Source organism: Sminthopsis crassicaudata, chromosome 6 (genome assembly GCF_048593235.1).
Source record: "Sminthopsis crassicaudata isolate SCR6 chromosome 6, ASM4859323v1, whole genome shotgun sequence".
In the NCBI taxonomy this organism is placed as follows: domain Eukaryota; kingdom Metazoa; phylum Chordata; class Mammalia; order Dasyuromorphia; family Dasyuridae; genus Sminthopsis; species Sminthopsis crassicaudata.
The window spans coordinates 237,800,303-237,821,875 of record NC_133622.1 but is presented as its reverse complement, the minus strand read 5'-3'; the positions used below and the strand labels follow the sequence as shown (position 1 = coordinate 237,821,875).

Genomic DNA, 21,573 nt, shown 5'->3' with positions numbered 1-21,573 from the left:
CCCCCAAGAACCACAATTACCCTGTCACCTCAAAAGCAAAAGTTGGCAGAAGGAATCTGCCATGTCATAACATCACTTTATGTCAAGTAAAAATGCCTAGCAGTTATTAAAAGTGATTAATTAGAGTCCCTAAAGGAGCAATACTTTACATTGTTGGGAGAAACTTTTTTTTTCTTAGTAATAATATGAAAGCAAGAACTACAGACAGCGAAATCGCATTGCTATGCCAGGGAACAATTTCCTGAAATCAAGAGATCTACAAAAATAAAAATTAAAAAAAAACCCTCATCAATTTTATTCTTTCTGAAAATAATTTTAATTAATTGAACATTTTATTGTATCTTTCGATAGTCAAAGTAACCATGTGAATTTACTACTATTATGATTTATTGATAGAATATGATGATGACATATCTTTAGGAGTTTAAGTTTGCTTAAAAGAAAAAATCTAGGTAACACAATGAAACAAGTATAGAGTCACTTAAATTGTAGGTATTCTTTGCGAGTATTTTTTGGTTTATTGTATTTTAAATTTTGGATTACATGCTTATAGACATGAGTTTCTAATAGAAATATAAGGATACATTAAAGGTAAACTATTTTAGGAGAATTAATCTATCTAACTTCTACTCTTTATTAGTCTATCTATACTATAATTAGAAAACTATGATTGAAAGAGCTTGAATGACATGATCCAGGATTTGGAGGATAAAATGAATACTGTTTTCTATTTGAACTCGTGTTTCTTGAATCAAATAAATATAAAGGGCTGAAACTCTTAAATTGATTCACTGAGGTCCGAGAACTTAAGGCTAATTAGCAATTGGACAATACTCTATAAGAATATGCTTGGAAAATGTCCCTTCCCTTTATCCTGTGCTGGCCCAATCATTTCATGAATGCAGAGAATTGTAGGAGTGATTAGCAGGTGGAATAAGCCTGCCAGAGTCAATTCGGGGAAGGAGATGAAAAGGTGAGATCCTGAAGACCCTACTCATCCATTTCCTTAACTTGCTAAAGACCAAGAATAAAGACAAAGGCCTTTTGCTTATCCTGACTTCTAGCTGATTCTAAGTTACCCAGGGAGCTAATGCGGTCATCACATTTGATACCCAATGTGGGACCAAGAACCCTAATTTCCCTGAAGAAGCCCTAGGACCAGGAAATAGGGTGAGTATTTTAATAGATAAACAGGGAAATTACTTTGTTAGGGGCTAAACTACTAACCTTTTCTAGCTGAAATGGGACAGAAATTAGAAAAAAAGATTCTCCACCAGCTCCATCCCCACTCCCATCCCCGCCCCAGGGGGGCCCTATAGAAAGCATACTTAAGGTGATAAAGGAACAAGGCTTAATTATAACTTGGTTGCAGATAGCTAGACTGTTGAGTACATTAGAATGAAGGTCTCCTTGGTCCTTAAAGGAAGAAGAAATAGGGCTAGATAATTGGAAGCTGGTAGGAGAACAACTATGTGAATACTACAATGATAAAGGTACTCATTCAATTTCCAAGGAAACATTCTATATATACAACATAATACAATTGGCCTTAAAGAATCCTGCAAGTTATAGAAAAAAGAAAAAAATTAAGAACAGCCAGATGAGGAAGTGTGAGGAAAAAGAGGAAGACTATGAACTGATTAATGGCAATATCACCATAGTGCATGTGTAGTAAATTAGGAAGAAGGATGTAGTGAAGGGCTTGGTGATTCTCTCTCTGACCAGGCAGCTTCAATCCAGCCTAAAATGGAACTGGTTCTTGACATGCCCCCATCAACTTTACCTTCCAGGATAGAGGGAGGAGGAGTAGTGGGAGGGGCAGTGATACCACCAGCACCTCCCCCCCCCAGCAATCACCCCCTCCTATAACTAGATTGCAAAAGGCACTACTTAAAGCCACAGCAGAAGGGAAGGATTTAGCTGATTTTAAAATCAATATGTATCCAGTGATTCAACAGTTAAACTCTTCAGGTCAAGAAAGTAGAAGGTATATGCCTTTTGATATAGATGATGTCCTCAAAGACTTGAAAAAGGCTTGTTCTCTTTATGGGACTACATCAGCTTATGTTAAGATGTCATTACAGAATTTGGCTTATGAAGTGTTAACCCTTAGGGACTGGAAATCTATAGAAAAGACATGCTTAGAACCTGAACAAAACTTGTGGATTTCTGAAGATAGTGAGCTCCACAGGACAATTATCTGGGGTAAGACCTGACCAGATATACACCTTTTATACTAATGCCCAAGTTAATGTGTGCTGTGAAACCATCCCAGAGTAGCAAATTTTATTAGCCATGGCTTCAAATTTTATACATCAGTCTCCATTAAAGATAACCAGACTGTTACATACTTGGCAAAGGACTCTTGAAGAAAAGGTTAATAAAGTTCCTCTTAAAAGACCAACTATTTTTACAGATGGATCCAAACATAACATTTGCACTGTATACTCTCATGACTTACCTATAAAGAAAGTAGTCAGAACTCCTTTTCAATACACTCAGCAGAATGAATTGTATGCAATCATTCTAGCTCTTACTTATTATCCAGGAGATATAAATATAATATCTGATTTTACCTATTCAGTAGATGTGGTACAAAGAATTGCCACAGCCCAAATAAAATTTGTAGCCTCTCATATATATCAGCTCTTTAAGGAACTTCAAGAGCAAGTGAGAAAGCATCCAGGTAAGATTTATATCTTGCATGTCCAGTCTCATAGTGGACTTCCAGGTCTTATTTTTTAAGGTAATTCAAAGGCAGATAGACTTCTAACTATGTTGACAACACTCCTTTATTTCAAGAAGACCAAGCATCTAATTTTAAATATCATCATGCTGCCCGAGCTTTACCTTTATAATTTGGAATAATAAGAGAGGAAGCTAGGAGCATAGGAAAAGTCTGTCCAGCTTGCCTTCTTTTCCAAGCTCCTACACTGCCTCCAGGGAAGAATCCTTGTGGTTTCAAACCTAATGAAATCTGGCAAATGGATGTGACTCATTATAAATCTTTGGGTTGTCTGTCTTTTATCCACGTTGTGGTAGACACCTTTTCAGGATTCACTTTTGCAATACCAGCAGCAAGAGACAGCCCAAGTCATCACTGAATTCCTTATACAAGCATTTACAATTATGGGGTACCACAAGCAATAAAAACAGACAATGGACCTGCATATACTTCTAAACATTTTGCACACTTTTGTGCACAATATAAGATTTTACACACCACTGGCATACCTTGTAATCCTCAAGGGCAGGCAAGAGCAGAGAAGAGAAACAGAGATATTATGATACTTCTCCAAAAGTAAAAGAAACTGAAAGAGCCTGGCAGTTATGGCATTTGACTCATGGACATCAAAAATTGTTGGACTTCAAAACCCTCAGGAATCTTTGGATTCTCTGAGACATCATAATGACTGTTATAGGACTTGAAAACCCTCAGGAATCATTGGATCCTCTGAGACATGATAAGACTGTTGTAGGACTTGAAAACCCTCAGTAATCACTGGATTTTCTTACACATGATAAGACTGTTGCAGAACTTCAAAATCTCCAGGAATCATTAACTAACATATAAAAAGACTGTTGCAGGACTTCAAAAACTTGTGGAGATTATTGGATTCCCTGACACATGAAGCAATGGACAATAGATTAGTTTTGGATTATCTCTTGGCTGCTGAAGAAGGTGTTTGTGTGACTATTGTTTATATGTTCTCCTTCTAGGATTCTGGAACTCTTTTAAAAGACCATGTTGATTCATATTGTTTATTATACCACTACTTGCATGTACAGTTCTTGTTTGTTACACCACATTGAGCCTGCACTGGCTGTAGGGAAAGTCATCACTAATAGCCTGTGCATTATTGCTAGGTGCTTGTGTAATACCTCCCATGCTGATGGGTTTGTGCATACCTGTTTCTAATAAGACGCTTTAGCCCAGAAACCCGCCAGCAATCCCCATTTCCCTTTGGTGCTTTTCACCTCCATTCCTGAGATCTCGGGGGAAGGGAGCGTGACCCCCTCTATTTAAAAAAAAAAAAAAGAGGGAGATATAAAGGGCTGAAATTCTTGAGTTAATGCACTGAGATCTGGGCACTTATGGCTAATTACTGATTGGACAATATAAGAATATGCTTGAAAAAATGGCCTTTCCCACTATCCTGTGCTGGCCCAATCATTTGGTGTATACAGAGAATTGTAGGAGGTGGAGTAAGACTAGCCAGGGTCACTTCTGGGCAGGAGATGAAGAATTGAGGTCCTTGATATCCTATGTATCCATTCCCTTCACTTCTACCACTAAAGTCCAAGAATAAAGACCAAGGACTTTTGCTTATCCTGACTCTGGGTGATTCTAAGGTATCCAGGGTGCTAATGCAGTCTTTTCAAATAAAGTCCTCTATTCCTTCTTTCACCTGGTTGCCTGATGATTGAATTAAATTTTCCCAATTCTCCTGTGAATTCCTCCTATCTTTGCTTTGCCTGGATTTAATTGATCCAAAAGCCTGGCTCAATAATAAAACTCTATGGAGATTTATTTCTCCTGTAGAAAACTCCAAGCTTCCAGGTTCTAACATAACGCTTATTTGAGAAGAGGAAGTTGAATTAAAGTTTAAGTTTAATTCTGAGCAAGAGGGCTCATAAAGTGTGAATGCCCACAAGACATTCACTACTGGAAGTCTCTCCTAATTCCCAAGCCCTCGGAGAAATCTCTGGTCACTTTGCAGTGTTTAAACCAATTTTACCATGGTCAACTATGTCTGAGGTATTCAGAGTTCCTTGGCCATCATTTCATAGGAACAAGGATTTAAATACACAATAGAGCACTTGAGAGTAGTTGTATGCAGGCTCAGGATATTTATTCACGTGTTTACATCCTACCCTCTGACCTCCTGCACACCCTTAGTTACTACTCCTAGCAGGGCTCCCAGTGAAAGAGGACCAACATCCTAGTCCCCACAGCTTAAATAGGGTCTCTAGGTCATACCCAGAGCCAATCAGAGAAGGAGACACCTCCTATTAATGGTGCAATCTCTATGTGACCAGAGTTTCTGCCCATGAAGGGGTCCCTGTTAACTCACAGCAAATAACATGGGGGGATCTCAGACTAGATGCCTCGGTTTACTTCCTGATTGCATGGTACCTGACTTTTCCCCCGACCCTTACAATGAATTAAAGCTACCCAATGGTCATGACAATGGTGACAATGGACATGACAATGGTCACCCAATGGTGACAGCAGGATGGAAACAAGTATCTAGCATTAACAAAGAGGGACATGCTTGATTGAAATGAACACTTTCATTGGAAATACGACACTATCCACTCAGCTTCAGATGTGGTAGAATATATGTCAGAAATGGTGGTAGGAAAAGGTTCTGTTTCAAGGATACTATAACTACGCCACCACAATGAAGGATGGGGTGCAGTCAAATTGGTGATCTATGCTTTCTTGTCCAACAATAATTCAAAGAATATAAAACATGACAGACATTTTAACCCTAAGGTCCAAAATTTGTCACATGGTTCTGTTATGGCACATGGTTAATTATCTTTATTAGTATTAACTTAACCTCCCTTGGAAGAGCTTCAATTTCATTAACATAATATGCAAGTAATGATAAAGGAAGGTGGACATATTAAGAGATGCATGTGAACATTCTAAAAAAAACAAAATCTGTTGCTAATAATTTTTCAGAAAAAAAATTAAAAATAAGCAGAATATAAAGGATTTAGACAAAAACACCAAAATGTAAGTTTTGTGACCAGAAATTGGATCTTGAATCTCAGAGTCAAAATTAACTATTCCCATTCTCCCAAGCAAATGAACAGCCACACCGTTTCTATCAATACTTTTCAAAGTATTCTCTCTTTCTCTCTGTCCATCTCTGTCTTTGTCTATGTGTTAGTCTGTCTGTCTGTCTTTCTCTATCTCTCTCTACTGTTTGTCTCTGTCTTTCTGTCTCTCTGCTCTCTTTGTCTCTGTCTACCTCTCTCTCTGTCTCTCTGTCTCACTCTTTGTCTCTCTTTTTCTATCTGCCTCTCTGCCTCTCTATCTCACTCAGTGTGTCCTTACATACTCCCTTTTTCATTCACCTCTTTAATAATATCTGAAGAATTGAGATATATTTGAGGAAAAAGGAAAATGTTTTTAAAAATCTCATTACTGTAAGAAAAAAGCATTAGGAAAATGAAAAGTCATGGACTAAATCTAGAGAACAGAGACAAAGTGGTAAGTTCTGTGATTTTCTAGTAATGAAAAATAACATTAAAATTTTTTATCACATGTCTGGTTAAACCTGTACAAATCCTTAACTTCTTTTGTCAATTGGTCAATTGAACTTGGTGCCAATTAAGGTGTCTTCTATGAGGGATGGAAACACAATTTGGAATTTGTACCAACTGTCATTTATCATTACTCTTTCTGCTTTGGAAAAAAAATATTGGTTTGGTGGCCAGAACAATGTATCTGAAAACGAAAAATGCTCATTTCCTAATGAAGAAAAATTTCACTTTTACTCCAGTATCCTCTTTCACAAATAAAACTTTTGAATTGAGATTTTAGAATTTATTTTCCTCTTTGAAATTTCATGCTTTAAATGTATCTGGTCTAAGATTTTAAAGAATGAGGATGAGAAATGTAATTCTTTTGAAAATGTTACAATTGAGGATCTGTGAATCACTACTGATTAAAACAAAAGGACTTACTGTTGAGTAAAATAAAGTAAAAAATACAGCCATATGTATAATACAGTGGTTTCCTTCTTTAGATTTTTCCATTAAAATAACAAAGATGAAACTAACTGAATAAAAGCATACAAAGATAATCATGAGCAACAAGATTACTTTAGTGGCTCTGGTTTCAGGCGTGGCCATAGAGTTGACACTAGTGCTATGGAGGTATTGGACTTGCCATTTGTGTCTGAATAAAATAAGCACCATGTACCCACTGGAAATGGCCATGAGTGCCAGAAACACTGCATCATAAAGTGTCTTCCACATAAGAAGATTGGAGGTTGTTATGGCATTCCAGTCTATTGAACAGTATCCTTGGTTCTTCTTAAGGTGACTGAATGTGTTGTTCCTAGGGCCAGTCACATGTAGAGGCACAACTATATCTACCAAAAAATTGAATACCCATATAAAGACACACGATGGAATAATGTACTTTGGTGCTTTGGCTTTCAGCACTGCCCAATTGTGGCTGTTGGAACTGATGGTGATGGCCTGGAAGACACTCAGGAGGCAGGTATTGCAAAGTGAAAGTCCCCGGGACACTCTCTGCACATAAACAATGATTTTGCATTCAGTGTCACTCAGGAAAATTGTCTGGATACAAACTTGGATTGCAGAAGGAACTCCCCTGAAAAGAATCAGTATAATATGGGAAAGGAACAAGTTAACAAAAATCGTATCTATTGGTCTTATCCTTTGACCAGTGACTAAATTAAAGCCATACAAGAAAAGGAGTAATCCATTTCCAAAGATTCCAATTACAATCTGAAACACATGTAAAATGCAGAGGATGTCATCGTTAGACTGCATTCCTTATTCTCTGGGACAGAATGATATCCAGATGCAAAGTGACCTGAAATGAAGAGAGAAGTATCTATTATAAATCCAGGAATTCAAAATCAGATTTTGCACATTTCTTACCAATGAAGTGATCGTCATTAATCCTTAGTTGTTACAGATATGCAAAGTTTTAGAAAATATTTTACTCCCACGAGTTTTCTTTTTTTTTTTTTAATTTTTCTATGCTAGTATTAGGGGGTATTGTAATTTTTTTTACTGAATAGGGATTTTAATTATATTTTATGTCTCATATGTTTATATATTTATTTGTTTGTATGCATTTTATTTGGAATGGCATTGATATTTTATACATTACATAAAAACTGAACTCAAATGAACCGATCATTTTTTTACAGAAACAGTTAGTAAATACATGTTTCTTTATTATTTAAAAATAAAATGCAAAATAGGAAAAGAAGAACACCTTGCCATGGTATACAATAGAACATAAAGGATTTATAATATAAAGCCATAAATTTTCTTATCAAGAGACCCTGTATATATGTCATATAACATGTTTGACACATGATCAGAGAGAACCATCTTTTCTTTACCTCTTGTAGTTTTTTTTTGTTTGTTTTCTGCTCTGTACTTTTTAATTTTATTTCTCCCCTTTTCAAATTCCTTAAGTATAATTTTAAAAATATACATTTATAAATTCATATTGTGTGAGCATATATGTGTATATATATATAAACAGACACATATAAAAGTTTTATACACTAATATAACTATTCATGCATATACATAAATAGTTATAACCACACTTACATATAAATGTCTATGTATATGCATTTATGTAAGACTATATACATTGCTTGTGTGTACCTCTGTATCTCTAACATCTTCTTTTATAAGCTAAAGTTGTTCTGTACTTTTCTAAATCCACCTATTCATCATTTACTGACAACACATGTAATTTTGGAAGAAGCTAAAATGGATGTGTCAGGCAACATTGTGGCCAGGGGTACTGATGCACAGGCATTTATTTTAGTCAGATATCATTGAAGAACAGTTCTTTTTTGTTTTTTCTATTAGTTACTAATGAAACATTTGTGATGCTCTTATGAGCTTCTTGTGATTGCAGAGAAATACAACTCTTTTCATCAGTAGCTTAATATAAGTGCAAAGCTCCTAAATTAGTTCATTTCAATGATCCTGTTGCCTTTAATACAGCACATGTATGACCACAGAGAAATATTTACAAATGCAACTGTCACTGATGGGGAACTTTTTCCCAGCACATGCTTTGAGTATGGCAAAAGGCATACAGTTCTTAAGAGAGACCCTAAGAAGTGAAGAGGCTTCCAATGAGAGGAATAGCAACATGCACCCAAAGGAAAGTGTTAGGGAAACAGTTTTCTCAAGGACAATATTATCCATCTCATAGACTCTTCTTATATATCCTTTATTGAAAACAAAGGCAGATTTGGGCCAATCCAGAAAATACCACTAGGTAACAATTGCTTTTATAAGTTAGTTCAAAATAGTTTCAAAGAGGAAGGGATCCTGATACCTCCTCAATTCTATGGTTCTCATCAATACATACTGGACAGAAAATCAATTGCCTCCTTTCTGATTATGATGAGAAACTCATACAATTATATATCAACTTAATGTTACAGCAAATAAGGCTCTTTTGAAAACCAGTATTAATAGAAGAGTGAAGGAACTATAAAGTAAGCTTTGCATGAAATCTAATTGCGAAGGACTTTTATGTTGTCTTTTATATTCCCACAGAGACACATACACACACATAACTTTTTTTTAAAATACACTGATCTATATCTGTTTTAAAAATATTGGTTTCTTTAAAGCTTCATACACAATTTATATGCCAGCAAGATGTGGAGCAGAGAGCTTGAGATTGGAGCACAAGGGATAAATGGATTGAACCCCTCTTTGCTTCCCCTCTAACAGCATGACGAGCAACATATCATTTAATTTCTGTGTGTTTCAATCCTACATCAGTAACCTGAGCATCATGCACTTAGCTTATATGTTTTCTGTAAAAATAATATGATATATTTGAAAAAGTCTTCAAAATCCTTCTTGTACTGGTATGTTTTCATTTATTTCTGTAAGGATCCCTGTGCAATCCTAAAAAAAAATAATTGTAGCAAATGTATAAAAGCTCAGTAATTTTGGGGGAGCATTCACAATTTTCTATTCAGATACAATACAATGATGATTCTCTGCCATAAACTGTTGCTGTACCAAACATTGCCCAATGTGTTTATTTTATGGGCCCATTGTGTCTTCTTTTCCAATAAATATTCATATCAGTAAAATGAATTTCTGAAATAAACAAAATGCAACATCATAATGTAGAAAATCATAGCATAATAACTTCAAAGATTCTTAAATATTTATTGCTTTTCAATGTAACTATTTTTTTATCTTAATATAAGCTAAAACAAAGGTTTTCCTAAAGGCATAACAGAAATTTTTCTGTGACAAAAGGAAGAAATATAAAGAGATAATCTCATGCATATGGATCTTAGGCAAAACACCATTTGCATCTAGGCCACATGACAAAAAATTAAATATATCTAGATCAAACCTTGGACAGAAGAAAGGTTAATACAGTTTATGTTATTGTTCATAGTGTTATTGTAATCTTACTGATTTTTGCTTTATCATAAAATTATATAAAATAATTAATAATAATTGAAGAAATGTATACTTCCTAATAAATCAATGGCATTAAATATGAGCTTATGGCCAAATGATTAATTTCAAAATTGTTATCATGATAATGTGAATAAGAAAATGTAAAACTATATTGGACTTCTTTACATTGCATGATACATTACCTTTTTCTATCAGAGAAATTGCTGTGCCCCTGGAAGTCCATTGCTTCTAATTTGAATGTCCTTCCCACTTTACCATGATTCATGGACATCCAACATCCCTGAGGCATATAGGCAGAGAACTAACTGCTTTTTCCAGTTAGTAAAAAATAAATTTTAATATGTATGCATTCAGGGCTTCTAGATGGCTCAATGGGTGGAGAACTGGCCCTCAGGAGGACCTGAGTTCAAATTAGCCATGATTAGTAGAGTGACAGAAGTTAGATTCTTATAAAAAAAAATAAAGAAAAAGGAAAGACAGGAAGAAAGGAAGATAAACTGCATTAGGAGTATCTTCTAGTTAATCAATAAGTGAAAGCTACATTGAAATCAAACAGGCACAAAGGACAACCAGGGAACAGAAGAGGGCAGGAGAAGGAGCTAAAAAGCAGGCAGAGAGCCAAGGCACTGAAATGCATCCTCAAGAACTTGCTTTGACTGTGAAAAAAATCACTCAGTTCCCTTGGCCTCAGTTACCTCACCTGTAAAATGGGTGCTTTTAGTCAACTTCTCTGACTTCCTTTATACTCTATAATGCTCTGGCACAGAAAAAGGAATCAGACTGTGGAGCTTTTGCTTGAACAATGCCCACAGAACATCCCAGCCTGGAATCCACATTATTTCCAGTCCACCCACCTGTGTGAGGGAAGAAAGGATGGGGGTCACAGGAGAAGGGCCTGAAGCCCCTGTGTGCAGGAGCCAGGGGTCTAAGCCCAGAATGCTCTGCCAAAGCACCTTCAGATGGACTCTGACCTTGCACAGCTCACAGTGACTTTTCTCACACATTCAGCCTGAATCAGGGATCAGAGCTTCTCCTTCTCCTGGGTTGAGCTCAGACTCAGAAGTTCTAACCCCTTCCTGATAAAATGAGAAAGGGAACGATCAGGATGTCATTTTCTCCCAGGAGTGTTTCAGTGCAGAATCTGCCAGTGTCTGAATCATAACCCCCTGAGCACTGCATCTCCATCCACTCCTTTTGGCCAGCTCAGAACAACTTAAAGGGGAGATAAAACAGAGGTACCAGAAAAGTGCTGAAGAAAAGCTGATATGTCCCTGCTGTAATCTACAAAGGCAATAATCCCCACTGAGGCTGCATCTGCAAGGTCTCTTCTGCATTCCAAGCACTGAAAAAATAACTCTTTTCCTCTACATGAGATTTCTAGGAATCTGATCTCTGTGACAAAAATGTAAAGTTACTCACCAGTCTGATCTGTGCTGCCAGAGAAGTGGCTACTGTTGTGAGTGTGTGTGTGAGTGTGTGTGAGTGTGTGTGTGTGTGCATGCATGTGCTCTGTGGGGATGGTCAAGCATGTGGTTATAAGCACAGCCTTTTCTGAGCTCATCTCCCCCAAGCAATGCAATTACCCTGTCACCTCAAAAACAAAAGTTGGCAGAAGGAATCTGCCATGTCATGACATCACTTTATGTCAAGTAAAAATGCCCAGCAGTTATTAAAAGTAATTAATTATAGTCCCTAAAGGAGCAACACTTTACTTTGTTGGAAGAAACTTTTTTTTTGCTTAATAATATGAAAGGGAGAACTACAGAGAGTGATTTCTGTGCATTGCTATGCCAGGGAACAATTTCCTGAAATCTAGAGATCTACAAAAAAAATATGTTGAGGAAACGCATTTACAGCAGGGAGATAAATACAGAGTAAAAGTCAAAGGCTGGAGCAGAATCTATTATGTTTCAAGAGATGTCAAAAAAGCAAGAATATCCATCTTTATCTCAGATCAAGCAAAAGCAAAAATTGATGTAATTAAAAGAGATAAGGAAGGAAACTATATCTTGCTAAAGGGTTGCCTAGAAAATGAAGCAATATCAATACTAAACATATATGCACCAAGTCGTATAGCATCTAACTTCCTAAAGGAGACGTTAAGACAGTTGCAAGAACAGCAAAACTATAATAATGAGAGATCTCAACCTTGTGCTCTCAGAATTAGATAAATCAAACCACAAAACAAATAAGAAAGAAAATAAAAAGGTAAATAGAATATTAGAAAAATTAGGTATGATAGATCTTTGGAGAAAACTCAATGGTGAAAGAAAGGAGTATACTTTTTTTTTCAGCAATTCATGGAAACTATACAAAAATTGACCATATATTAGGACATAAAGACCTCAACATTAAATGGAGGAAGGCAGAAATAGCAAATGCTTTCTTTTCAGATCATGATGCAATAAAAACTACATTCAAGAAAAAGTTAGTTGAATTAAACCAAAAAGTAATTGGAAACTAAATAATATCATCTTAAAGAATGATTGTGTGAAACAGCTAATTATAGACACAATAATTTCACTCAAGATAATGACAACTATGAGACATAATACAAAAATTTGTGGGATGCAGCCAAAGTGGTAATAAGGGGAAATTTTATATCCTTAGAGGCTTACTTGAATAAAATAGCAAAAGAGAAGATCAATGAATTGGGCTTGCAACTTAAAAAGCTAAAAAAAAAACAAATAAAAAACCCCCAATCAAATACTAAAATTGAAATTCTAAAATTAAAAGGAGTAATTAATAATATTGAAAATACAAAAAGTATTGAATTAATAAATAAAATTAAGAGTTTAAAAAAACAATTAAATTGATAAAACTTTGGTAAATCTGACTAGAAACAGGAAAGAGGAAAATCAAATTGTTAGTGTTAAAAATGAAAAGGGACAATTTTCCACCAATGAAGAGGAAATTAGAGCAATAATAAGGAGTTACTTTGCCCAACTTTATGCCAAAAAATTTGATAACTTAAATGAAATGGAAGAATTCCTTCAAAAATATAGCTTGCCCAATTAACAGAGGAAGAAGTAAATAGTCTAAACAGTTCCATTTTAGAAAAAGAAATAGAACAAGCTATTAACCAACTCCCTAAGAAAAAAAACCCAGGACCAGATGGATTTGCAAGTGAATTCTACCAAACATTTAAAGAACCCAACTTTAACTCCATACTATATAAACTATTTGAAAAAATCGGGAATGAAGGAGTCCTACCAAATTCCTTTTATGACACAGACATGGTACTGATACTTAAACCTGATAAGTTGAAAACAGAGAAAGAAAATTATAAATCAATCTCCCTAATGAATATTGATGCTAAAATCTTAAATAACATATTAGCAAAAAAACTTCTGAAAATCATTCCCAGGATAATACAACATGATCAAACAGGATGTATACCAGGAATGCAGGGCTGGTTCAATATCAGGAAAACAACTAGTATAATTGGCCATATTAATAACCAAATTAACAAAAACCATATGATCATCTCAATAGATGCAGAAAAGCATTTGATAAAATCCAACATCCATTCCTATTAAAAACACTTGAGAGTATAGAATAAATGGAGTTTTCCTTAAAATAATGAGTAGCATCTATTTAAAACCATTAGTAAGCATCATATCATATAAACTGCAACCATTGCCAATAAGATCATGAGTGAAATAAGGTTGCCCATTATCACCATTATTGTGTTACAAATGCTAGCTTTGGCAATACGTGTTGAAAAAGAGATTAAAGGAGTTAGAGTAGGTAATGAGCAAACCCAATTATCACTCTTTGCTGATATGATGGTATACTTAGAGAACCCCAGAGATTCTTCTAAAAACCTATTAGAAATAATCCACACCTTTAGCAAAGTTGTATCATACAAAATTGATTTAGTGATATGCCAATAGGACTCCCCAAAACTATTTTAATGACCTAGAAAAATAAAGTATATATATATAGAAAAACAAAATGTCAAGAATCTCAAGAAAATTAATGAAAAAAAATCAAATTAAGGTGGCCTAGCTGTACCAGCTCTAAAATTATATTATAAAGCAGTGGTTACCAAAATCATTTGTATTGGCTAAGAAATAGACTAGATAATCAGTACAATATGTTAGGTTCAAAGGAAAAAACAGCCAATAATTTCAATAATCTAGTGTTTGACAATACCAGCGACCCAGCTTTTGGGATAAGAACTCACTGTTTGACAAAAACTGCTGGGAAAATTGGAAATTAGTATGACAGAACCAAGGTATTGACCCACATTTAACACCTTACACAAAGATAAAGTCAAAATGGGTTCATGACCTATGCATAAAGAATGAGATTATAAATAAATTAGAAGAACATAGGATATTTTACCTCTCAGACCTGTGGAAGAGGAAGGAATGTATGACCAAAGAAGAACTAGAGATCATTATTTATCACAAAATAGAAAACTTTGATTATATCAAATTGAAAAGTTTTTATAGAAACAAAATTCATGCAAAAAAGATTAGAACGGAAGCAATAAACGGGGAAAACATTTTTACTTTCAAAGGCTCTGATAAAGGCCTCGTTTCCAAAATATATAGAGAATTGACTCTAATTTACAAGAAATCAAGCCATTCTCCAACTGATAAATGGTCAAAGGATATGAACAGACAATTCTCAGAGGAAGAAATTAAAACTATTTCTAGCCATAGGAAAAGATGCTCCAAGTCATTATTAATCAGAGAAATGAAAATTAAGACAGCTCTGAGATACCACTACACACCTGTCAGATTGGCTAGAATGATAGGAACAAATAATGATGAATGTTGGAAGGGATGTGGGAAAACTGGGACACTGATGCATTGTTAGTGGAATTGTGAATGCATTCAGCCATTCTGGAGAGTAATTTGGAACTACCCTCAAAAAGTTATCAGACTGTGCATACCCTTTGATCCAGCAGTGTTACTACTGGGCTTATATCCCAAAGAGATTTTAAAGAAGGAAAAGTGACCTGTATGTGCAAGAATGTTTGTGGCAGCGCCAGAAAGTGGAAACAGAGTGGATGCCCATCAATTGGATGATGGCTGAATAAATTGTGGCATATGAATATTATGAAATATTATTTTTCTGTAAAAAATGACCAACCAGGATGATTTCAGAAAGGCCTGGAGAGACATGAACTGATGCTGAGTGAAATGAGCAGGACCAGGAGATCATTATCTACTTCAACAACAAAACTGTATGATGATCAATTCTGATGGACATGGCCATCTTCTACAATGAGATGAAACAAATTAGTTCTAATAGAGCAATAATGAATTGAACCAACTACACCCAGTGAAAGAACTCTTGGAGATGACTATGAAGCACTACATAGAATTCCCAATCCCTCTCTTTTTGTCTGCTACATTTTTTATTTCCTTCTCAGGTTAATGGTACACTATTTCAAAATCTGATTCTTTTTTGTACAGCAAAATAATTGTATGGACATGTACACATATATTGTATTTACCTTATATTTTAATGTATTTAACATGTATTGGACAACCTGCTATCTGGGGTAGGGGGTGAGGGGAAGAAGGGGGGAAATTAGAACAAAATGTTTTGCAGTTTTCAATGCTGAAAAATTACCTATACATAGATCTTGTAAATAAAAGGTATAATAAAAAATAAATTCAACATATACTAATGTTGCAAGGTCAAGAACACAAAAAAAGAAATATAAGCATACATCAAAGGTTAAACTAGTTTAGGAGAATTATTCTATCTAACCTGTACTCTATTACTCTACCTATACTGTAGTTAGAAAAACATGATTGAAAGAACTTGTATAACATGATTCAGGATTTGGAGGATAAAATGAACAATAGTTTCTAATTGAAGTCTTGTTTCTTAAATTAAAAAAGTCCTCTCTTCCCTCTATCACATGGTTTTCTGGTGATTGAATAAAATTTTCCCAATTCTTTTTGGAATTCCTCCTATCTTTGCTTTGCCTGGATTTAACTGATCCAAAAGCCTGGCACTCTTGTTACTACTCCAAGCAGGGCTCCCAGTAAAAAAGGACCAACATCTTCACCCCCTCAGCTTAAATAGGGTCTATGAAGTCATACCCAGAGCCAATCAGAGAAGGAGACACCTCTTGTTAATGCTGCAATCTCTATGTGACCAGAGTTTCTGCCCATGAAGGGGTCCCTGTTTACTCACAGCAAATCACATGGGGGGATCTCAGGCTAGATGCCTCGGTTTACTTCCTGATTGCATGGTACCTGACTCCTCCTCTGACTTTTACAATGAAGGAATGCTACCCATGGGTCATGGGACATGAGGGAAAAAAATGTCTAGCATTAACTCAGCGGGACCTGCTTGATTGAAATGAACACTTTCATTGGAAATACTACATCACTAGCACTAGTCCACACAGCTTCTGACATGGTAGAATATATGTCAGAAACAGTGGTAGGAAAAGGTTCTGTTTCCAGGATACTATAAGTAGGCTACAAAGATCAAGGATTAGGGTGCAGTAATAGCAAATGTCTATACTATCTTGTCAAACAATAACTCAAAGAGTTCAAAACATGAAAGACATTGCAACACTAAGGTTCAAAATTTGGTCATATGCTTCTGTTATGGCCCATGCTTAATTAGCTTTATTAGTATTAATTTAATCTCCCTTGGAAGAGCTTCAATTTCATTAACATAACATGTGAGTTATGATCAAAGAAAGTACACATATTTAAAAAGTGCATATTAACATTCTAAAAGAGAAAAACAAATAAATCTGTTGCTAATAATAGCTAGTTAGTGACTTGTATGATGTCTTTTGAAAATAAAGCTTTTATTATCTGTAAATAAAAAATGATGCGCATAATATTTTTCAGGCATTTGGTTAAAATACTCCTTAACATATTTAGGGATTACTAGGAAATATATATATACACATATATATGTATATATATATATATATGTACATATATATATATATACATATATATGTGTATATATATATATATATATATATTAGATGTTTTTTGAATGTATGTTTTTTATTTTGTTTTATAATTTAGAAAGATTCCAATATTAGGTAATAAATCAATGAAGATAGTTGGTGATTAAATTGAAATAGGCTATTTACCATACCTATCTTGTACTCCATACAATTCTCTGTATCTGTAGAGAGAGAAAGATTAGGAAGATAATTTTAATGCCTTTATCTAGAATTTAGAGATAATAAAAGACTGAATGAATAGTTTGTTCTTGTTTATATTTCCATTGAGGTTGTTTTGGGAATGCTTCTTGCATTAATCTGAATTCTGTAATTTTCATTGAAGTTATGCTTATAAATATGTTCCAGTTATTGAATTCTTCTGAGTTTATGTCTTGAACTTCCTTGTCACCATAACACATTTGTGGTAAGATTATATATTATGATAGCTTGCTTATTTTTCTTGCTTATATAATTTTGAATTTCATTTAACATTTGACTTTCTTTACCTCTTGGAAGAGATGGTAAAGGGGTATCACTGCCTCAAATTTTAGATTTTATTTTGAAAGTTATTGCTATTTCTTTATGTCTTTCCATCTTCTTTGCACAACTGGCTCTTGCAGTTTGTAAGTTTTCTGTGATTCTAAGATTTATGATGTAGAGAAATCCATGTTCACTCTTCTCTTTATTCGAGTTCTAGTTTTTATTTTGGAAGAGACTCTCTCCTCCCTGAGGAATGCAGGCAATTGTACTTCTTTCTCACACTGAAACTGCTCACCTGGAACTAGGAACACTACTCCCTCTTTACTCAAACCTTAACAGTGGTTGCATAAAAAGAACTATTTAGACTTGGCGGGAACCTCAGATTTTGATTGGTCCTATTCTATATATATTTTTTTCAGAAAAAAATGAATAATAAACAGAATATAAAGGACTTAGTAGACAGAAACACCAAAATCTAGGTTTTGTGACCATAAATTGGATCTTGAATCTGAGTCAAAATTAACTATTCTCATACTCTGAAGCAAATGAACAGCCACACTGTTTCTGCTATCAATATTTTTCAAAGTATTCTCTCTTTCTCTGTCCCTGTCTCTGTGTCTTTCTGTCTCTCCCTTGCTCTCTGTCTCTCTTTCTCTCTCTCTGCTTAACTCTCTGACTCTCTGTCTCTCTGTCTCACTCTGTGTGTCCTTACAAACTCCATTTCTCATTTCCCTCTTTAATAATGTCTGAAGAATTGCGATATATTTGAGAAAAAGGAAAAACTTTTTAAAACTTTCTTTGCTATAAGAAAAAAAAAGGATTAGGAAAATGAAAAATCATTGGCTAAATCTAGAGAACAGAGACAAAGTGATAAGATCTGTTATTTTCTAGTAGTGAGAAATAACATTTAAATTTTTTTATCACATATCTGGTTAAACGTTTGCAAATCCTTAACTTCTTTTGTCATTGGTTTTTGAAATTTATATATATATATATATATATATATATATATTGAACTTGGTGACAATTAAGGTGTCTTCTATGAGTGATGGAAACACAATTTGGCCTTTGTGCTAATCATCATTTATCATTACTCTTTTTTGCTTTCGAAAAAAATTATTGGTTTGGTGGCCAGAACGATGTATCTGAAAACAAAAATTGCTCATTTCCTGATGAAGAAAATTTTCATTTTTATTTCAGTGTCTTCTTTCACAAATGCATGTTTTGAATTGAGATTTAAGAATTTATTTTCCTCTTTGAAATTAAATAGTTTAAATGTATTTGGCCTAAGATTTTAATGAATGAGGATGAGAAATTTAATTCTTTTGAAAATGTTACAATTGAGGATCTATGAATCACTACTGATTAAAACAAAAGGACTTACTGTTGAGTAAAATAAAGTAAAACATACAGACATATGTATAATCCACTGGTTTTCATCTTTAGATTTTTCCATTACAATAACAAAGAAGGAACTAACTGAATAAAAGCATACAAAGATAATCATGAGCAAGAGGATTACTTTAGTGGCTCTGGTTTCTGGGGTGGCAATAGGGTTGATGCTAGTGCTATGAAGGTATTGGACTTGCCATTTGTGTCTGAACAAAACAAGCACCATGTACCCACTGCAAATGTCCATGAATACTAGAAATACTACACCATAAAGTTTCTTTCATATAACAAGATCGGAGGTTGTTAAGCATGCCAGTCCATTGAATAGTATCCTTGGTTTTTCTTAAGGTGACTGAATTTAATTTTTTTACTAAATAGGGATTTTAATTATATTTTATGTCTCATATGTTTATGTATTTGTTTGATTTTATACTTATTTAAATATATTGCTTTTTGTTTAGAATGGCATTGATATTTTATAGATCAAATAAAAACTGAACTCAAATGATCAGATGATTTTTTACAGAAAAAAGTTAGTAAATACATGTTTCTTTATGATGTAAAAATAAAATGTGAAATAGGAAAAGAAGAGCACCTTGGCATGTACACAATAGAACATAAGAAAGGGTTTATAATATAAAGCCATAAATTTTCTTATCAAAAGACCCCCTCTCTCTCTCTCTCTCTCTCTCTCTCTCTCTCTATATATATATATATATATATATATATATATGTCATATAATATGTATGACACATGATCAGAGATAAAGATCTTTTCTCTACCTCTTGTAGGTTTTTGGTATGTTTTCTGCTGTGTACTTTTTAATTTTATTCTCCCCTTTTCTTTCTTCAATCCCTGAAGAAAAGTACAATTTTAAAAATATATGTTTATAAATTCATATTGTGTGAATATGTATATATACATATATATATATATAAACACATATATACAAAATAAGATATACAAATATAAATGTATTCATGCAAATACATAGATATCTATAACCACATTTATATATAAATACATATGTATATGCTTTATTTTTACAAGTAAAAGTTTTGAAGTCATATTTTAGAATTTATTTTCTTCTTTGAAATTTCTTAGTTTCAATTTATTTGTTCTGAGATTTTAATAATGAGGAATTTTTTCTTCTTTTGAAAATGTTATTACAATTGAGGATCTGTGAATCACTACTGATTAAAACAAAAGGAGTTACTATTGAGTAAAATGAATTAAAAAATAAAAACATATGTATAATCCACTGACTTGTATCTTTAAATTTTTCCATTAGAAAAACAGTGATAGAACTAACTGTATAAAAGCATACAAAAATAATCATGAGCAACAGGATTACTTTAGTGGCTCTGGTTTCTGGGGTGGCAATAGGGTTGCCACTTGTGCTATGAAGGTGTTGGACTTGCCAGTGGTGTCTGAACAAAACAAACACCATGTAGCCACTGGAAATGGCCATGAATGCCAGAAATACCGCATCATAAAGTGTCTTCCAGATAAGTGCTTTTGAGGTAGAAAGAACACGCCAGTCTATAGAACAATATCCTAGGGTGTACTTAAGGTTATTGACTGTGTCATTCCTAACAGCAGTCACACTTAGAGGCACAAAAGTATCTACCAACAAATTAAAAACCCATATAAAGACACAGGATGGAACAATGTATTTTGGTGCTTTGGTTTTCAGCACTGCCCATTTGGGGCTGTTGGAACTGATGGTGATGGCCTGGAAGACACTCAGGAGGCAGGTATTGCAAAGTGAAAGTCCACGGGACACTCTCTGCAGATAAACAATGATTTTGCATTCAGTGTCACTCGGGAAAATTTTCTGGATACAAAATTGGATTGCAGAAGGAACTGACCTGAAAACAATCATGACAATATGGGAGAGGAACAAATTAACAAAAATCGTATCAATTAGTCTTATCCTTTGACCAGTGACAAAATTAAAGCCATACAAGAAAAGGAGTAAACCATTCCCAAAGACTCCAATTATAATCTGAAGCATATAGAAAATGCAGAGGATGTCATCGTTAGACTGCATTCCTTATTCTCTGGGACAGAATGATATTCAGATCCAAAAAGCCCTGTGAATGACGAGAAAAATATCTGTTATAAAACCTAGAATTCAAAATCAGATTCTGCACAATTCTTACCAATGATAGAATCTTCATTAATCCTTAGTTGGTACAGAAATATAAAGTTTTAGAAAATATGTTATTCACACTAGTTTTTTTTTTAATTTTTTGATGCATGTATTCTTATTTGGTCCTATTGAAAATGTTTTTTAAGGAATTTTTAATTGTATTGTATGTCTCATGTATTTATGTATTTGATTTTATACTTATGTAACTATATTTGCCTTTTGTTTAGAATGGCATTGATATTTTATAGATCACATAAAAACAGGACTCGTATGATCAGATCATTATTTTCCAGAAAAAAAAGTTAATAAATATATGTTTCTTTATTATTTAAAAATAAAATCCAAAAATAGGAAAATAACACCTTGCCATGTATACAATAGAACATAAGAAAGATT

The 21,573-nt window shown here is 34.1% G+C and overlaps 2 protein-coding genes across 2 annotated transcripts; both read right to left on the bottom strand.

The window, feature by feature from the left end:
• Positions 1-6,612: 6,612 nt before the first annotated feature.
• Positions 6,613-7,539, bottom strand: LOC141545561 (vomeronasal type-1 receptor 4-like). Its single transcript, XM_074272674.1, has one exon. The coding sequence runs from the start codon at positions 7,537-7,539 to the stop codon at positions 6,613-6,615; it is 927 nt and encodes a 308-aa protein (XP_074128775.1).
• Positions 7,540-18,977: 11,438 nt separating this feature from the next.
• On the bottom strand, positions 18,978-21,075 carry LOC141545813 (vomeronasal type-1 receptor 4-like). Its single transcript, XM_074273089.1, has 2 exons — positions 20,473-21,075; positions 18,978-19,247 (listed from the first exon to the last, which is right to left on the bottom strand). The coding sequence occupies exons 1-2, from the start codon at positions 21,073-21,075 to the stop codon at positions 18,978-18,980; spliced, it is 873 nt and encodes a 290-aa protein (XP_074129190.1).
• Between the last annotated feature and the right edge of the window lie 498 nt (positions 21,076-21,573).

Bases quoted from the DNA above. Each gene is read 5' to 3' on its own strand.
- LOC141545561 (XM_074272674.1), bottom strand. From the start codon at position 7,539: ATGCAGTCTAACGATGACATCCTCTGCATTTTACATGTGTTTCAGATT.
- LOC141545813 (XM_074273089.1), bottom strand. From the start codon at position 21,075: ATGCAGTCTAACGATGACATCCTCTGCATTTTCTATATGCTTCAGATT. The intron at 19,248-20,472 runs ATGGTGTTTGTT...TGCAGTGGGTAC, and splicing joins TGGCCATTTCCAGTGGCTAC to ATGGTGCTTGTTTTGTTCAG.